At 33.3% G+C, this 19,835-nt stretch overlaps 2 protein-coding genes across 2 annotated transcripts; one reads left to right on the forward strand and one right to left on the reverse strand.

The window, feature by feature from the left end:
* Positions 1–5,631: 5,631 nt before the first annotated feature.
* On the forward strand, positions 5,632–11,856 carry LOC144545247 (putative E3 ubiquitin-protein ligase RING1a). The gene is made up of 10 exons (XM_078293838.1): positions 5,632–5,919; positions 6,509–6,567; positions 6,816–6,897; positions 7,419–7,539; positions 7,903–7,944; positions 8,319–8,460; positions 9,707–10,017; positions 10,481–10,588; positions 11,042–11,194; positions 11,634–11,856. Exons 1-10 carry the CDS (start codon positions 5,774–5,776, stop codon positions 11,664–11,666), a joined length of 1,197 nt encoding a protein of 398 aa, XP_078149964.1. The 5' UTR covers positions 5,632–5,773; the 3' UTR covers positions 11,667–11,856.
* Positions 11,857–15,957: 4,101 nt separating this feature from the next.
* LOC144545144 (ethylene-responsive transcription factor 4-like) lies at positions 15,958–16,756 on the reverse strand. The gene has a single exon (XM_078293730.1). It carries the CDS (start codon positions 16,719–16,721, stop codon positions 16,131–16,133), a length of 591 nt encoding a protein of 196 aa, XP_078149856.1. The 5' UTR covers positions 16,722–16,756; the 3' UTR covers positions 15,958–16,130.
* Positions 16,757–19,835: the final 3,079 nt, after the last annotated feature.

The following is a 19,835-nucleotide window of genomic DNA, read 5'->3' on the forward strand; positions in this document are numbered from 1 at the left end:
AAAATTATAACATTCCAATTTTGTTTTGGTTGTCATCAAGAGCTTGTAAAAAAAACACTAATGTGGATAATTTCTATACGTTGATTTTTCAACGTATATATTCACATTTAAACAAAATCGAAATGTGATAACTTTTTATGAGCACATAAAGAATATAACATAGATTATATCTAACAGTTTTATTTTGATTTTTAAGTTTTAAATTTTGAGTTATTAAAGTTTTTAAAAATGAAGGCATTTGAACCCTCCTCTATATAGAGAGAGAGAGAGAGAGAGAGAGGTTGGCTAAGATCAAAGTGGTAATTCGTGAGCTTTGGTGCTACCAATTTGTTTTTCAATTTGCAAAGTTCAAAATATCGATCCGAACCGTTCAAGTTGATCTCTATATTAAAATGTTCTTGGAGACCAAATTTTATATTTTTCTGAATTTTTTTACTATTTATTAAGCCACTTTGAAAATCGCTGATCCAACGGTGACTTAACAAAACAGTAAAATCAGAAGCCACCGTTGGATTAGCGATTTTCAAAGTGGCTTAATAAATAGTAAAAAAATTTAGAAAAATGTAAAATTTGGTCTCCAAGCACATTTTAATATAGAGATCAACTTGAACGATTCAAATTGACATTTTGAACTTTGAAAATTGAAAAACGAATTGGTAGCACCAAAGCTCAGGAACTACCACTTTGATCTTAGCCAACCTCTATATATATATATAGGAATATGCTAGCATGCTATGCATAGCATAGAGCCCCTCCATGCAACGCCTTGGATTTCGACTTTTCAAAATCCTAACGGTCGATCCGAACCGTTCATCTTGTTCTCCATATTAATATGTGTCTGGGGACCAAAATTTACATTTTTTTGGAAATTTTTTACTATTTCTTTAGATTTATTGAAAATCGCTGTTTTTTTAAACAGCGATTTTCAATAAATCTAAAGAAATAGTAAAAAAATTCCAAAAAATGTAAATTTTGGTCCCCAGACACATATTAATATGGAGAACAAGATGAACGATTCGGATCGACCGTTAGGATTTTGAAAAGTCGAAATCCAAGGCGTTGCATGGAGGGGCTCTATGCTATGCATAGCATGCTAACATATTCCTATATATATATATATATATAGATATGTATGTATGAGGAGGGTTCAAATCCCTTCATCATGCCTCCATTTTTAAAAATATTAATAACTCAAAATTTAAAATTTAAAAGTCAAAATAAAATCATTAGATATGATCTATATCATTTTATTTATGAACGTGTAAAAAATTATAACATTCCAATTTTGTTTTGGTTGTCATCAAGAGCTTGTAAAAAACACACTAATGTGGATAATTTCTATACGTTGATTTTTCAACGTATATATTCACATTTAAACAAAATCAAAATGTGATAACTTTTTATGAGCACATAAAGAATATAACATAGATTATATCTAATAGTTTTATTTTGATTTTTAAGTTTTAAATTTTGAGTTATTAAAGTTTTTAAAAATGAAAGCATTGTGGAGACACAAAAAATGAAGGCATTTGAACCCTCCTCTATATATATAGAGAGAGAGAGGGAGAGAGGTTGGCTAAGATCAAAGTGGTAATTTGTGAGCTTTGGTGCTACCAATTTGTTTTTCAATTTTCAAAGTTCAAAATGTCGATCTGAACCGTTCAAGTTGATCTCTATATTAAAATGTTCTTGGAGACCAAATTTTACATTTTTTCTGAATTTTTTTACTATTTATTAAGCCACTTTGAAAATCGCTGATCCAACGGTGACTTAACAAAACAGTAAAATCAGAAGCCACCGTTGGATCAGCAATTTTCAAAGTGGCTTAATAAATAGTAAAAAAATTCAGAAAAAATGTAAAATTTGGTCTCCAAGCACATTTTAATATAGAGATCAACTTAAACGGTTCAAATCAATATTTTGAACTTTGAAAATTGAAAAACGAATTGGTAGCACCAAAGTTCAGGAACTACCATTTTGATCTTAGCCAACCTCTCTCTCTCTATATATATATATATATAATTTTTTAGATCAAGTGATTTTCTACCTATCTAAAAAAATTGTAAAAAGTTTCCAAAAAATGTAAAATTTGGTCTCCAAACACATATTAATATGGAGAACAAGATGAATGATTCGAATCGACCGTTAGAATTTTGAAAACTCAAATATTGAGCCGTAGCACTGTAGCCCTCTATGCAACCCATAGCACGTACCGTATATACATGCTAGCTTTTATGTAGGTAAAAACACTAACACATTATTTCTTAACACCAATTAACTAGTTAAAGGTGATCTGAGGCGTAGAATAATTGGAAGGGAAGAAGATGCAAGGTTTCTCTTCTTTCCTCTCCATCTCTCATTCTCTCTCTCTCTTTGAGTTCTGTTTAATTAAGACATCTCTTTTTGTCTTTTACTCTGTAATCGCGTGACTTGACTGACTGGTGGGGTCCATACATGCAAGGGGAAGAGAGGAGTGGGTTCTGTTACTTCTGTACCACTACGGCACTACTTTTTGTTGTTTTTGTAAAATGCCAATTCTATAGACAACGAATCCGTTTGACAACGACTCCATATCCTCTGAGGTAACGAAATATTATTGTTTGAATCAAGGCCGTCCGATTAAAATCTGAACCATTTCGGTTTGAGGTGGAACGCACAGGGTCACTTTAATAGTCATGTGGATTCTAATTGAACGGTTCAGATTCAAACAGAAATATTATGTTACTGTAGGAGTAGGGGTGTAAACGAGCTGGCTCGGGCCGAGTTGGGCCTTAGCTCGGCTCGTTTATTTTGGCTCGAGCCTGGACCGAGCAAGCTAGACCTAGGTCACCCGAGCCAAAAACCCCTGGCTTGCTTGTGACAAGCCAGCTCGAGCTAGCTCGTGAGCTGATGAGCTGGCTCGCTGGGCTTTATTGAGCTGCTATTATACAAATTCAAAAATATAAAAATAAGAAAGCTCATTCAAAAAATTTAAGAAATCGTCCAGCATGCACATCTTCAAGCAACTGAAGCCCATATCTTTTCTTCCCAAACCAAAAATACATCAATTTTGCATAATTGCACCTTTAAAAATGGGACTGGACTTAAAATTATATGGGGCTAAGCCCTAAATCCACTGTAGTTTAACGAGCCGAGCTGGCCCAGTCCGAGCTGACCCCTAACTCAGTTCGTTTATTTTGGCCCGAGCCTGAGCCGAGTTGGCTCGTTAACAGCTCGGTCCACTACCGAGCGAGCTAGAGGCGAGTCATGAGCGAGCCACGAGCCGCGAGCTCTTTTAACAGCCCTACTTAGGAGATAGAAATTCTTAAACAACTAGGGATATGTAGGATTTGAGTGAGTCTATGGTACTATGCATAGCAGCTAGCAGCTGAATGTTTTCCAATTGGTGAACGAGATAGTAATCAGATACATGTTGCGGTTGCATGCATTAAAGTTTAATATAAAGAACAAGAGATCTGTTACTACAAAAATAAGACAGTATTTGCCACGATAAAAGTGTTTTTTATATTTTTGTTGGTAATATTGATATGCTTAGAAATAACACGTTTTTATCAGTGTACTTCGGCAATAGTATTTTTTTTATCCTCGTAGATATTGTTCCATTCTTATAGTAACAGAGCTCAAACAAGCAATCAAGTGATTGATGGAAGCAGGATCCAAGGAAGAGAGGAGAGCCTGGAACTGAGCAGATGAGATGAAATTGGCATGCAGAAAGGCGATGAAGAGAGAAGTCGTGTCGTATGTTCACTTGTAAAAATTCGCCGAGGAGTTGGTGAAGGTAAGAAATGTGCAACCGCCATGTCGGTTCATACTAAGTCGTGTCATGTCAGGTTGTGTCAATCAAAAAATATATTTTAATAATTTTGGATATTTTGTTCATACTAGTACCAGTGGTTTGGTACCGGTTTGTTGACAAATGTATGATTTCATTTTATAAATAAAATCGGTGGAAATAACTCACTTTTATAAAATAAAATAAAAATAGTTTTGGATATTTTGTGTGTGGTATTTCATGTGTGGTATTATTTTGAATTAAATTTCTTTCTCAATTTTCATTGGGTATTTGTAATTTAAGGAATTGTACTGATTCATTAATTATACATTGTACTCATGATTCATTAATTATACATTGTACTGATTCATTAATTATACTCATACGGGGTATTAAATATTAATAAATGCTGTTTTGGTAACTTGGCTTCAGTATGAAAATAAAGAAAAAATATGATTAATTATATTGATAGCATAATTGGCAAAATATTTTATTTTTTTCAGATTCAAGTATGTAAACATCAAAATTTATCTTCTTTATTTGTAACAGCAAAATGTTTGTCATGGTTATTTCTTTCTATTTATAAATGAAAACTAATTACATGTCAGCACAAAGAGGAAATAAAGGGGGCTTGGGAATAAGCAATTGTAAATAAAAAACACAAAAGCAAAGGAAATTTTAAGATTGTATTTTTCTTAGGTTTGGCTATAGTAAATTTTATATTATTTTTTTATTGAAATATATAACCTCTAATGTACCTGCTATATAACTAAATTTATATATATTATATTTTGAAATAAATTTAATTAGTTATAAGAAAGGATAGATTTCTAACAAAAATTGACAAATTAGTTTGGTATAGATTTTAACAGAGCGGTTTCATCTTCATACAACACACATAGTACCAACGATATAATATCAAAACAACACTGCATATGGATTGTGCGCTGCATGAAGCTAAAGCTGCTCTGTTAAATATTTTACCCGGATGGGAGCCGAGAATAGCAATGGGGCTATTCTATCATTTAAAATTGGGCCCGGAATAAGCTATTCAAATAGAGAAAGAAAAGCACATAAAATTTTAAGATTGTATTTTTCTTAGTCTTGGGCTCTTGGCTACAGTAATTTTCATTTTTCTTTTTATCCAAATGCATGTATAGAATTACTGCTGCATGCTATTGGCTAAATTAATATGATATTACTGAAATAAATTTAATTAGTAATAATAAATGATAACTTTCTAAAAAAAACTGACAAGATAATTTTCAATTTTATATAATATAAACATGTGTATATTTTAAAATAGCTAGAATTTTCTATGTCTAGAGCTATATAACTCGAGAAATGAAATTATATTAATGTATATATTACAATTATTAGTGAAGTATATTCTGACGTTCCATTGAATTCGTTTGATTCACATTAAATTAAGTAAGGACAGCTTTAAAATTCGTACAATCCAGTATGCACGAATTTTAATAAAAAAACAAATAGCTTTGCTTAAAATTAGACTGAATTTAATTCAATACAAATTGACACACACACCCTCGATTGCCCAAAAGAAATGAGAGTTAAAAATAAAATAAAATAAAAGGAAAGAAATGGAGATTCACTAGTAGCATAATAGTTGTATCGGACCAACCAATTCGATCTGATGTTTGGTCGAAGCTATTCGATTTAGAAAGTTTAGAAAAAAGAATAAAAAAAAAAGGGAAAGAAATAGAAGTTCTGTGGGAGCGGAATAGAATAGCTGCATGGTTTTGTACTTTTGTTATTCTCTTCTTATTCCGAAGAAAAGAAAAACAGGTGGCACGGTGCCACATCACGGCTATTATAAGGAGAGAAAGAGAAAGAGAACCCAGAGAAAGAAGAGAGAGAGCACTCGACCAATAACCCATCCCATCCCTTCCCTTCCCTCTCTCCTTCTCTCTCCCTTGCATGCCCTCTCTCTCTACCACCAAATCATAATCAAGAAAGGCGTAAGAGAGACGGTTGAGGGAAATGCGATCGCACGACGAGAGGGAAGAAGAAGAAGAAGAAGAAGAAGCGGAGGAGGAGGAGGAAGCCATGGAGAGAGGTTCCATGGGGGAAGGAGAAGAAGGAGGTAGCGACAGCGACACCTCTGACAGCTTCGATCAGACCAACCAGTAATAAAGCTCCCACCTTTCTCGTTTCTTTCTTTCGATTTTAGCATCGATTTGCATGCGCCAACCTCTTTGTTCTCTATAATGAGACCTCTCTACTTAATTTCTACAAGTGCTTTGTTTGTCAGACAGTGGCTTCTGAGTTCTGATTTTTTTAAAAGAATCAATTTTTTCTCTCTAACATGTGAAGGATGAGGTTATAGTTGGTGGGTATATTGGTATTTTATAGTATTATGTACCAGTTGCTGGGTCGACCGGTACAGTACTCTGTACCAAAAACGGTACTCAATGTGCCAACCAACCAATGTTGTCTGACCCAAAACGGTACAGTACCTCTCTGTTGTTTTTTTTTGTTTGTTCTCTAAATAGTTGGTGACTTGGTGGTATATTGGTATTTTATAGGATTACTACTATACCGGGTCTTATGTACCAGTTGTGCCGGGTCGACCGCTACGTTGCTCAAATGGTACAGTACTCTGTACCAAAAATGGTACTCAATGTGCCAACGAACCAATGTTGTCTGACCCAAAACGGTACAGTACCTCTCTGCTGGTTTTTTTTTTTTTTGTTCTCTCAATAGTTTTTGTTTCAGGTTTGTGCATGTTAAACTAGAAGAAATTCGAAAGGAAGTGCAATGTCCCATATGTTTAGGTACAGCATTATAAATCCCTTTTAATTTATATCCAATATTATAATTATTATTTCAATTTGCAAAAGCAATAATTATTATGCTGTAATTTCTTTGGTATAATTAACCCCAGGCAGTTAAGAGTTTAAACTAATTTTGCATTTAGTTTGCAATTAGTTGGTACTGATTTTACTATCAATGAATGTTAATATGATTGCACCTTTGCCAAAATTTAACTTTTTTTCAAATTTTTGTTTTGAAACTTTTTCAGGAATAATCCGGAAAACCCGAACTGTTATGGAATGTCTGCACCGGTTTTGTCGTGACTGTATTGACAAATCCATGCGTTTAGGGTATGTAATATTATTTAGTAAAGTGTATGTTCTATAAGGGTATAATGGTCAATGTGAAGACATACAAGTTTAATCTGGTACAAATGCAAGCTGGTATATACCCAAATACAAACAAAATTTGTAAATAATAAATCATCCATTTCTTTTATTATACAGGCATGTGGTACCTTAACTATTTTTTCTCGGTATTTAAAGGGGATGAATTTCTTTGTTTTAAGCTGTAATAGCCTGTAATAGCTGGTAACTATTTGGCTATATCACTACTACTTTATAATCCATTTTTTAGCAAAATAAAAGCATGTGTCTAGGGTATGCAAGTGTATGTCCTATAAGGGTAAAATGGTCAATGTGAAGACATATAAGTTTACTCTGGTACAAATACAAGCTGGTATGTACACAAATAGAAACAAAATATGAAAATAATAAATCAGGCATGTGGTACCTTAATTATTTTTCTTGGTATTTATAGGGTAAATATCTGGTTATATAACTATTAATTTACAATTATTATTTTTACTTAGCAATAATGAGTGTCCAGCTTGCCGTACCCATTGTGCAAGCCGTCGTTCTCTAAGAGATGATCCCAACTTTGATAAATTGATATCCGCACTGTATCCTGATATTGACAGATTTGAGAAAGAGGTACTACATTTTTTGATGTATATCTTTTTTTATTGAATTTTGGCATGTCATATTTTCTTTAAGTGAGGCTATGGTAGTATGCATAGTGCATAATGGTTCCTACTATGCATCAATATCTTCATTTTTAAAGTCCAAACAATCGATCTGAACAGTTCAACATGATCTAATTATTAAAATGTACATGTCGATCAAATTTTACATTTTTTAGAATCTGTTTACTATATTTTTAGATAGGTAGAAAAGCACTTGATCTAAAAATTCTAGACCATTCAAAAGTAGTGCTTTTGTTGGAATTTCAGAATGTTTTTATTTTTATTTCTTTTCTGGTATATGTTGAATTAAAACTGGTTTTCCTTATTGCAGGAACTATCTTTTAATGAAGAGGAAAAACTAAGGAATAAGCTGGTAGTTTTTAGTTCTTTATAATATTATATCATATCATTATATGAGTCTGTATCCTCTGAGATATCTCAAATTTTCAGTTTATCTAAAGCAGGGCCAAATATTTTTTTTGGGTACCTATTCAAAATACAAGGGGTCAGTATTATTGTGCTTTGAGATTCGTGCCGAAAGGATTTGAACGGTCCAGATTTTCCACAAACCAACTCAAAAGTTTGACTGTTTGAGATATCTCAGAGGATGTGAACTCATCATTATATACCCTTACTCCTGAACTTACTAATTTATTGATTTTCGACCAATCGGCTTATTGCCATTGCTTATAGTTTAATGTATGATTACTCTTTAGTTTATATACTGAATTCTGGTTTTAATGGTAGATCCAAGATTCGATTGCAGAGACATTTCGCCGGCAATCAGAAGTGGCCGGAAAGAAAAGTGCCGCAAAGTCACCTGTATCGGCTAATGCCCGGAGATCGAGAAAGAGAGGCACGGGATCCGCCCGGGATATGGGCCCTTCTGGTAATATATCAATTACTTTATTATTTGTTTTACACCATATCAGGTCTATGGTGTATATTAGTTGATTTGGTCAAATATATAAAAATCTGGATAGATTTATCAGATTGTGATATTCTTAGTCAATTTGGTTGAATATATAAAAATCTTTTTCATTTTATAGTGGATATTTTAAAAGGTTAATTTTGTATGGAATTAAATATATACTTAAAAGTACATTTTTAATTATTAATAGGCCAAAAGATTTTTTGTTTTTAAAGTATTTATAGGGATTGTCCACCTTTTGATAATTTGCAACTAAAACTCAGATTTTTTTTATTTGCAAAGAACACCCAGATGTTAAAGCAGAATCAAATCAAAGAAAAATGGCTAAATTGCCCCTGATAAAACTTCTTGTTGTGAAGTCAAATATATCAGTTTAATGAAACATCTGAAATAAATGAAATAAACATCCAAGATACAATGCATTTTTTTTTTTTGCACAGTACTTCTAGGAAGTGTCCACCTTTTGATGATTTGCAACAAATACTCAGATTTTTTTATTTGCAAAGAACACCCAGATGTTAAAGCAGGGTCAAATAAAAGAAAAATGACTAAATTGCCCCTGATAAAACTTATTGTTGTGAAGTCAAATAAATCAGTTGAATGAAACATCTGAAATAAATGAAATACAATGCATAGTAGAAACTGCTGTTGTTGTAAATTAAATTATTGATAGGCCATACCTTGTCTTATTTAATTACTGGAAAACCAATTGCAACTAAAACCCAGAATATTTTATGAGTAATTAACTCAAATGATCCTTATAGTATCATCTCTTTTCCATGTTGATCCTTGTAGGTACAATATTTTCATTGTTCTTTTAAAAGTTTCTCACTTGTACCAATTTGGTCTTGCCAGTAATAACTGTTAAAAGTAATATTTCGATCCATCTCAGCATCACAGCATTTCAAATAACACATGCATGTAGTCATACGAGCAGTTCAGGTGTCATAAATACTTATACCACATATCATATATTTTCAAGATAATGGTAGGACTAATCTGGTACAAACACTGAAATACTGAGATCAAAATAGGGTTTGAGTTATATTTTCAGGACCATTTCTGTAATTACGCCTTTTTTCTTTTGGATATTTTTGCAAATAACATCCTGTGTAAAAAATGATTTAATCAAGAAGAAATGACCAAGTTGCTCCCTGTCTTTTCCTTATGATACAAATAAATTTCTTCATAACTGCATGTACAGGTTCTGACAACGATGAGACACAAGAACAGCAAGACAGCATTGAGGAGGTTAATGTGGCGAGAAACGGGACCCACTCGTCAGAGGAACAATCACCACCTCCTCCCGAGGAAAGACCAAAGAGGCGTAGAAAATCTAGACAAAGCATAAATGAGGAGAGAGAAATTGGCGAAATTGAAAATTTACAGGACAGTTTAAACTCGTCACTTCTGATAGCATGGGGCCGCAATGGGACCCGGTCCCGCCATGCTAGGGTCCCGCGCTTGACCAAGTTGATACAGCACCTGAGAAATTCTGAAGAAGAAAATAATGAGGTATGTATGTGTGCCAGTATGATTAATTTTTTAACAGTATGTGCAAAAGTGTCTTTGGAAAGATTAAATTTGAAGGTTATGAGGTGCATTTTGTAATTGTAACACCAGATGTAAAAGCAGGGTTAAATCAAAGAAAAATTACTAAATTGCCTCTGATAAAACTTCTTCTTGTGAAATAAAATTAATCAGTTTAATGAAACCTGTGAAATAAATGAAATAATGAGGTATGTGTATGATTAATTTTTATGAGGTGCATTTTGTAATTTTGCAGTTGAACCTGATTGTAAATTTTAATACCAGATGTCAAAGCAGGGTCAAATCAAAGAATAATGACTAAATTACCCCTGATAAAACTTCTTGTGAAGTCAAATAAATCATTTAATGAAACATCTGAACCAAATGAAATAATGAGGTATATATGTGTATGATTAATTTTTATGAGGTGCATTTTGTAATTTTGCAGTTGAATCTGAATGTAAATTTGGTTCCGCTCAATGGATCAAATTCACCTGAAATGGAGAAGACTTATATTAGTTGCCGGTCTTCAGTTTCTATCCGTCACCTCTGCCATGTTAGCATCTCTTTCTCTCTCTTTGTTAAACAAAGTAATTGTACAAAAGTAAAGAGTGAGGCTATGGTACTATGCATAGTGCATATTGGTCAATACCTCTCTTTTCAAAGTCCAAACTGTCAATCTGAACCGTGCAACATGATTTCCATATGAATATGTACTTGTAAAATCAAATTTTACATTTTTTATGATTTTTTTTCTATTTTTTTAATAGGTCAAAATTACTTGATCTAAAGATTCTAGACCATTCAAATGCAGTGATTTTCTACCTATCTAAAAAAATAGTAAAAAGATTCTAAATAATGTAAAATGTAGTCTTCAAGTACATTTTCATATGGAAATCATGTTGATCGGTTCAAATTTAGTCCTAAAGTACCACAGTCTCACTCAAAAATAAATGTATTTGACAATTTATGATTAAGGTGACTATTTTATATTATTTTTTTCATGCAGCTGGTGTCGATACAGACATCTTGCCTAGCTGAAAATGTGGAGATATACATGAAGAAACAAAGTGTTAGAAATTCAAGTGGCGTGTTTATATTATCTGGAGAGAAATCTTTGAACGAGATAATACCCTTTGGATCTCTTGAGAAAGGCGAACTGGTTAGACTAATTAGATCAACTTCTTTTCTATAACATAGTTTGTTTTGTCCTATTTTTTATTTCATTATTAAATTTTCTTTGGTTGGTACGTATTGGTGTAATCAAATTCAGAAGAATTTCAACTGTAGTTGTACGTAATGTTACACTTTCAGTACCTTATCTGGTCCAGTATTTTAACTGTAGTTGGTACATATATTTGAACTGCAGTTTGTACGTACTGGTGCAGAAAATTAACTGTACATGTATTTCAGTACATACCAACATCAAAAATAGGCTGCTCATTTGTGATAATGCACTGGTACACAAAATGCAGACTCAAAATGCAAACTAAAACATACTGGTACAATTTCAGTACCTTTTGTTATTTGATCTATAGCTGATGTATATTTACCAGTTTATGAAATGTCAAGTTAATATAATTTTGCTTCTTTGCTTATAGGTGTTGCTTTATGCTGTGAAAAATACAAGGTAGGAACAACTGTCATGTGCTAATTCTCTCCTCTGGTAGAAATGAAAACTAACAGCATGTGAATAATCATAGCAGTAATTCATTTCTTTAGAGGGTTTAATTGCTTATAAATTTATGTTGTCAATATACTCTTGCCTGATCTGAGAAGGTTTTGTAAAGCATACTTAATTCTTGCATCTAAAGTTTTAAGCATATAATTCTTTTTTTCTGGTAAAATTGAGAACACTTCAAAAGGCTGCTTTTAATTGATTTGAAGGCTCAATCTTTTGATTTTTTTTTTTATTTATTAATTTAGGCTAATTCTAAAATTTTAAAAATATATAAGAACTAATTTATGAATTTATTTACATGTGAATAAAATTATTTATGCTGAATTTCACTTGTGATTTATTTACATTGTGTTTGTGTGTCTAGTGATATTTTTAAATTAATATTGGCTACATCAATGATAAAAAAAAATATCATAATTGACAGATAATTTTGGAATTATAATTTTTATACTTGCATGACATTTTGTTGGTAAATAAAAAAAGATAAATCAAATATTATGCACAATTTTTTTTAGAATGTAATTAAAGTGCATGTTCTGGGTCAATTTAGGCCACAATTATACTTTTAAGTCATAAAAACTGACATATAATGCATAATTTTATTTAAGGTAATATATACATCAGATATTATGCCTAAAATTCTATTAAAATATACTCATATTGTATTTATGTGTATATATTTGATGTCTTTAATAAAGTTAGACAACTTTTGTGATTTTAAAATGATAAACTGACTTTGAGAGCTCTTAACAAGTTACAATTAAATAGTTAGTAACATACCAACATTGCCACAGATTCATGTGCCACAGAGAATCCAAAAGGTAACCGAACGTAAGCCATACTGCGTCAGAAGTGGGACCCACAATGACGGCCGAGCAAGAGGCAGGCAGGCTTGATGAATTGACGCCTAATAACAATTAAATTAAACCCAGCTTTTACTTTTTACAGATAAGCCCACATTTTAATTCATTTTTACAATTTTCTTCTTTTGTGCAGCGAATTACGGGTATTCATCGGGTCTGGTTTAATCGGTTTTACGAACTGAAAGAGTTCGGATTAAACGGTTTAGTTTAGTTTTTCCGGTATAACCGATTGATTTGGTTCATTTTAAATTGTTTGGTTTGTTCAGTTTAAAATTTTTTTAAACTAATTAGACTGAACCGATCGAAATTTTTAAACACGTCCCTTATCCGAAACAAATGAACTGTTTAAATTCAAAAAAATACTACATAATGTATAATGCTTGTTTCGGTTTAAAACATGTTAGATACCAACAAAAAATTTTAATTCATGTTAAAAATTCAAAAATTAACAAAAAGAAAAAAAATATTTCTATTATCAAAATTCTTATTTCGGTTCAACCGGACAAACTGAAATTTAGTTCAGTTCGGTTCGCCTAATAAGTTTATTTCGGTCGATTCAGTTGTAATTTTAAAAACTAAATAATATTTTAATTTTTATTTCGGTTTTAACTTTTAACCGAACCACACCGATAAACACCACTAAACCGAATCATCATGTTGAAGTTAATGTCAACAAGAGAACTAATTTCTAGCCTGAACATTATGATTGAGAGAAACTTTGAGTGTGATTTCTTTTAATAAAACACAATATAGAACCCTTCAAAATTATGTAATCAAGCACAGCTAATAAAATAGAAAATTGATTCCTATTTCTTAATTAAAAAAACAATATAGATTTACGGATACAATACCAATAAATATAATTTTCCAATGAATATAAAGATGGTTTATACTTTTTGAAAGAGATATTTTTCATATGAGTTTTTAGATAATTCTGGATTACTAAAAAATAATAACTTTGTAAAATACTTAATAAATAGTGAAAAAATTCAAAAAAATGTAAAATTTTATCTCCAAGTACACTTTAATATAAATATTACGTTGAACGGTTCGCATCAACTGTTTAAATTTTTAAAATTATAAAATTGAATTGTCGTAAGATGTTGTAACTAACAAATATTGTTGTAAGTGGATCCCTCATCTACATAAAATATCCTGCAAATAATATTGTTTAAAAAATGAAATAATTAGAAGCTGCTGGCCACTAAAAGAAAGTATGATGTGAAGTTTAAAAGAAAGATTTTAGTATGAAAATGAAACTTATATAAATGTCTGTAATATTTATAGTCAACAAAATTATTGGTATCCACTATGGAGTCAACACGCACTAACTGGATAATTTCATGTATATCCTTCAAAAAAATTGAAATTACGTATTTCTCTTTCTAAAATTCATAACATCATATTTACTCACCTAAATTTTAAATACTGATATATTTATGCAATTTATTGTTGTTTCTATTAAACTATTTTTAAATTTATAGAGTTACTATTTTACCATATTTACAAAAAAAGGAATGTAATTTTGAGGTTTTAAAGGATATACATGGAATTCTCTCAAACAAATTTATTGATCTTCCCCATAATAAAAGATAAAAACTTTTACAGGACAGCTAATAAGAAATTAAAAAATATCACGTATTTAATAAAAAATAAGTAGGTGGATATGGTGACATGCACACGCAATTAAAAATTAATGTGCGAGAAAAAACATTTAAAATATTACGAGGTGCTGATAACAAATATGCAAGAGAAAATTTGGGAAAATATATGAACAGAGCTATTTTACCTTTATATAGCGCACAAACAATATGCCGTCCTGTTTTAATTCTATAGTCTATACGCTGTATGAAGCCAAAATCGCTATGTTAAAATCTTTACCCGAAATTTTCGGTTGAAAAAACAAGATTAAAAAAGAAGAGGCGAAATCTCCTCCGCAGATTCCGACGACCAAGTGTCAAAGACCAAGTGGGTCCCATTCAAAAGCAGCCGCCGCTCGACCCACTGTCTCGTGCCACCTTGGTCCCCTATATTTCTTCCAGTGAGCCCGACAATTGTCGGTCTAATCACAACTGTCCACGTAGCAAGCAAGACCCATCACAACCGTCTAATGAGAATAATTCTAAAATGTTACTATTGTTTAATTGCAGAGAAATCCATCAGGTTAAGTAAGTTCCCTAGTCCCTACATACGTGCACGTTATACACCGTAGCCGGTCAGGTCGCGATCAAATGTGGACCCCAGTGGAGCAGGCAACATACGCGTGTCAGTATCTGGATGGGAAAGCCAGTAGGATGATTTTGTTCGGAATTAACAAGACCTACATCTGCCGGTCACTGCGACGGTGAAACGCACACTTGGACGTCATGGGTTTCGGATCTCGAGACAGACGTCCACAACACGCTTGCATAATATTATTCTTTTCTTTTTCGCGGCGTAATGAGTGTCGCAGTGGTCCCCATCTAACAAACAATATTGCCTCTTATTTCCTCTTGTACCGCAAATTTTGTGTTTCGATCTGGTCCGTTACATCTGCTCGTGCACGAATATTGAAGGACTAGGACGGTCTGGATGTCAAATCAGAATGTGAGGTACTATAGGGATGCATACCCGTAATAAACTCTCACCGCCATCTCTAGATCGATTTATCCGGTGCACGCGGAATTGGACCACTGAACAATTACATCTATATAAAAAGGGTGCGGGATCCACGTGCGGTGTGTGAGCCAAATGTATATTAAAAGTAGTTCGGTAGCGGATCTACTATTTAATGAGTCAATCTTAACCGGGAAAATTTACAAAAAAAGAGCGAGAGACAGGTGGAGAAAACGACAAAAGGAGTGCCGGCTATTGCTGGTCACCCCACGCTTCCTCTGCAGCGGCCGGCTCTCTTTATCCACAGAATTCTTATGATTTAAACCCAGTGCACGATATAGGTTTATTACTGACGACCGGGTCCCACTATATATAGCTCCCCATATTCCTCGTGCAGGGTGAGTACGAGTGCTCAGTACGATCGGATCTCGTGGGCAGCACCATATTATTCTATTATTAATAAAATAATTTAAATCGCAAGCGGCCATTTGACTGTGACGTGGTATCTCTTTTCTGGAAGAACAAGGATTAAAGGATAATGATTTTAACAGATTAGATTTGGCTTCATGCACAGCACCGCACGAACTAGAGAATTAAAACATCTTTGCTTATGGTTAGTGCGCAGTGCGCTGCATAAAGCCAAAGCTGCTTTGTTAAAATTTTTACCCGGATTAAATTAGAGCCGCAGCGCCTTTCACGCAAAAGAAAGCAGCTGGTGTTGGTCAAGTGTCGTTCTGTGATTGGATAGTTTCGGATTATTATATTTACAGACATTTCCAAAAACTATTTTATCAATAACAAATATTAGGGATTAAAAAGGAAAAAAAGGCCTTCTTGCTAGCTGTTACTACATCTCACATTCTCACTGGTTACAAAATAGAGAAACAAATAAAAGGATGCCAAGATATGTACAAAAAAGTAGTTTTATTAGGTCAGATAATAAGAGATCTAAAAAATTATCAAGGGATCTCAGCCGGTGGTGCGAGGTTGAGATCAAGATCCAACGGCTGTCTTTTAGCCACCTTACTAGAAGAGGATTCTTCCGATTCACTCTTCACCGGTGGTGACCTGGCCTCTTGAATTAATGGTGGTCCCACCAAACCCATAGTCGACTGATCAATTAAATAAAACCTCTGACCACCGGGCCCCACGACACAGCGGAACAGATCCAGGTTAACAACTGGTGGTGCAGTCACCGCAGGTAAGGTTACCGGTTGTGGTACCGGATCTTCTACAGTGCTACTGTTGCTGCTGTTTGTACCGCCGTTGATAGAAGGAAGAGAAAAGTTTGTTTTTGCTTTGGGTCCCCGAAATTGACGCGCAGCCGTGTCGTACGCATGTGCCGCCTCCTCAGGTGTGTCGTAGGTGCCAAGCCAGACACGGGATTTCTTACCGGGGTCACGTATTTCAGCCGCGTATCTACCCCATGGTCGCTTACGGACACCACGGTAGTGGATCTTCTCTGTTGCCTTATCGGATCTGGTATCTTTTAGATTCATCGGGTTATTGAGTACTGAGCTTTGAATTTGTTTCTCTCTTTGAGGCGCCATTTGTTGTGTTGTATTGAGGTGAAGGAGAGGAGTACGAGAAGAGGCGTCGGTGCTTTATTTATAGGGACGGATAATCAGTAATCTACGAGGTCTTTTTCAGAAGCAACCTCCAAAACACTGTTTATTATTTTATTGAACATTTTTCCCATATGTCCATACTATCCTTTGGGGTTTGACGATATGCTTGTAATTTAAAGCTGATCATTTTTGTTGTTTACTAGTAATGATACAATTATGTTTTGTTAGAATTTTTATTTATGAGGTTTTATTTATTTATTATATGTTAAAAATATTAATAATTCTGACTTCTGTAGAGAATGCAACAAACACTCTTCGTTATAGCTTATCAGCTCATTAATTTGTCGCTAGTTCCGAGTATGCTACTGTAATTAGGAACGGTGTCAGATTTTCTAACTATGAGATCAAATATTAATGGGGTTAGTTATATAAAATTTTCTTACTACGAATGGTGGTCAATTTTACAGTATCTATTTATAATATTTTACGTGTTTATTATTACTTTGAAGTATATTAAGTAGTACAATAATTTGGATTATACTGATAAGCTACTTCCATTTATACACAAATGGTGCGTGTTTCACCTGTCAAAATCATTAATTGTAAGGAATCTTTATGTCTTACTAATGTATTGATGATGATTATATCAGTAGTTGAGGCGAAAATGAAAAGTCTTTTAAAATTTCATGCAAAGGTGAGAGTTGGTCAATTTAAATAAAATTAGTTTTTAGTAGTTATTTTTTTATCAAATTTAATCGAACAAGCAACCTACATTCAAAGTGAATGCAATTTAAATATGATGTGAAATATATTCATATTTAGTTTTTTTATATATATTGAGACAGTTATAATATATCAGTTTTGAGAATTTAAAAACATGTAATAATTGTACATATTGTTATAATTTTGCCATTGCCTCTTTCAAAGAAGCATATTTTTTTCAAATAAATATGGTCCACTCTTAATTAATAATATGAATAATTTAACACTATTTTTAATACTTCATACTTTCATAGTACAACTCACGGGTAAGTTTATCCTCTTATAAAAGAGTATGGCTAATATAACATCAGTGTCATTTCAGTCTATATAACATCAACTTCAAAACCTATCAAATCGAGTCAAATGGTGAATTCAAACCGTTCAAACTAATTTACTTTATAAGTGATGCGTTTTTATGCAAACTTTTTATATTTTCGAGTTATTTTAGTATCAAATCAAGCGACAAAAAAATTAAAAAAAATGAATGTATTAAAATTAACTTAAAAACTCACACATTTGACTGCTTGACTTGATACCAAATAAACTCAAAAACTTATAAATTTTACATGTAAACGCACAACTAATGAAATATATCAGTTTTAACGGTTTGAATTCACCATTTGAACTCAATTTAATAAGTTTTGGAGTTGGTATTATATAGACTGAAATAACATTGATGTTATATTAGCCATACTCAAAAAAATAGAAGCCAAAGAAACCACAGTATGTGCAAATACATAAGTTTCTAGGGACGTACAAGTAAGATGTAAAAAATTTAGCGTACCGCGTACACAAAAGAGGCAGGGAAGGAGGCGAGCGGCGGAATAAGAAATAATTCAATAATTAAAAAAACAGGAGACTAAACATAAGCGTTTGAGACGGGGTCAGTCAACTTAGCGGTTTGACCCGACCCGGCCCCGCCGCCCATTTGATGTGCGCGTGTCTGCGTGGCACCTTTTCACTAGTAACTATATATATAATCCAAACCCATTAATCATTATCTTAATCAAACCCACAATCTTTAATTCCTTGATTAATTGTTAATTGTTATTTTCAGCCGCCGCTCGTATGAACAGGTGTCGGGTAAATATATTGACAGAGCATAATTTCCTTAATACAGCGCAGGTACAGTATAACTAATACAGCACTACATATGAGTTGTCCGCTGTTTAACACAAAAACTGTTCTGTCAATATTTTACCTGCCAGTGTGCGTAGTTCCTGTCACCAACTGTTCCCTAGATGTAGCCCCAATGTCCATGGCATCCCACCCCACATAGTTAGGTCCCATCTGTAAGTTGAATCTGGGGAATAAATCTGTGATATTTTAAAAGGGGATGGTTATGCGCGGTGTTTGACATGTGATTATGGTTTTCGGCAGTGCGGGGCCCACTAAAAACCAGGCAATTAGGAGCGTCGGGTGAATATATTTACAGAGCATATTTTGCTTAATTCAGCACCCGGATAATATAACTAATACGGTACTATATATGATATGTGCGCTGTTTATCGTAAAAATAACTCTGTCAATATTTTAACTGCAAGTGTCCTGAGAGAAGTGTCTCCAACTGCTCCACAGATATAGCTCCAACGTCTATGATATCCTGCTTTACATTGGTGGGTCCCAGCTGTCAGTTTAATCTGGGGAATAAATCTGTAACATTTTATACGGGGATGATTATGCGATTGCGAGGTGTAAGTTTGACACGAGATTATGGGTTTCGGCAGTGCGGGGCCCACTAAAAACCAGGCAATTACGGTTCAGGCGTCGCCTTCTTGAGCTGGGTCCACCACTATTTCATAGAAAACGAAAATGTCGACACATCGCGGTGCAGGATTTGATTTCCTCCTCTCCAGTATTTCAAAACTGGAGAGGATATAGAAACAGCTGTCCTTCTGCAATTTTGGTCGGCGTTTAACAATTTTCATTGTATTTTTGAATTAAATCAATGAATGAGAAAAAATTAAAGGAACTTTTGTCTGTATAATTTTTGTTTTTGGAAACATCTGCCTGTAGGCTGTATAAATTAATTGCGTATTACATTTCTTGCTATCCGAACGCATCCAACAAAGATTATTTTAATTTTTGTATCAATGTATCAAAATATGATTGTACTACACAGTGTTATAAATAACAGTATGCGGTCGTTTGACAAATATGGTACTGTCAAGCGATTAATTGAGAATAATCAGTTATAATTGGAAATAATTAGCCAATTAGTCGGAAAAATCTGTGACAGTTTGATCACCACCAACGACTAATCGGTCGATTAATCAGACTAAACGAACGTTTTTACAACACTAGTTTTACATGTTGTATCTAAAAAAAATAGTA

The sequence above is a fragment of the Carex rostrata genome, chromosome 27 (genome assembly GCF_964058835.1).
Source record: "Carex rostrata chromosome 27, lpCarRost1.2, whole genome shotgun sequence".
NCBI classification, from domain to species: Eukaryota; Viridiplantae; Streptophyta; class Magnoliopsida; order Poales; family Cyperaceae; genus Carex; species Carex rostrata.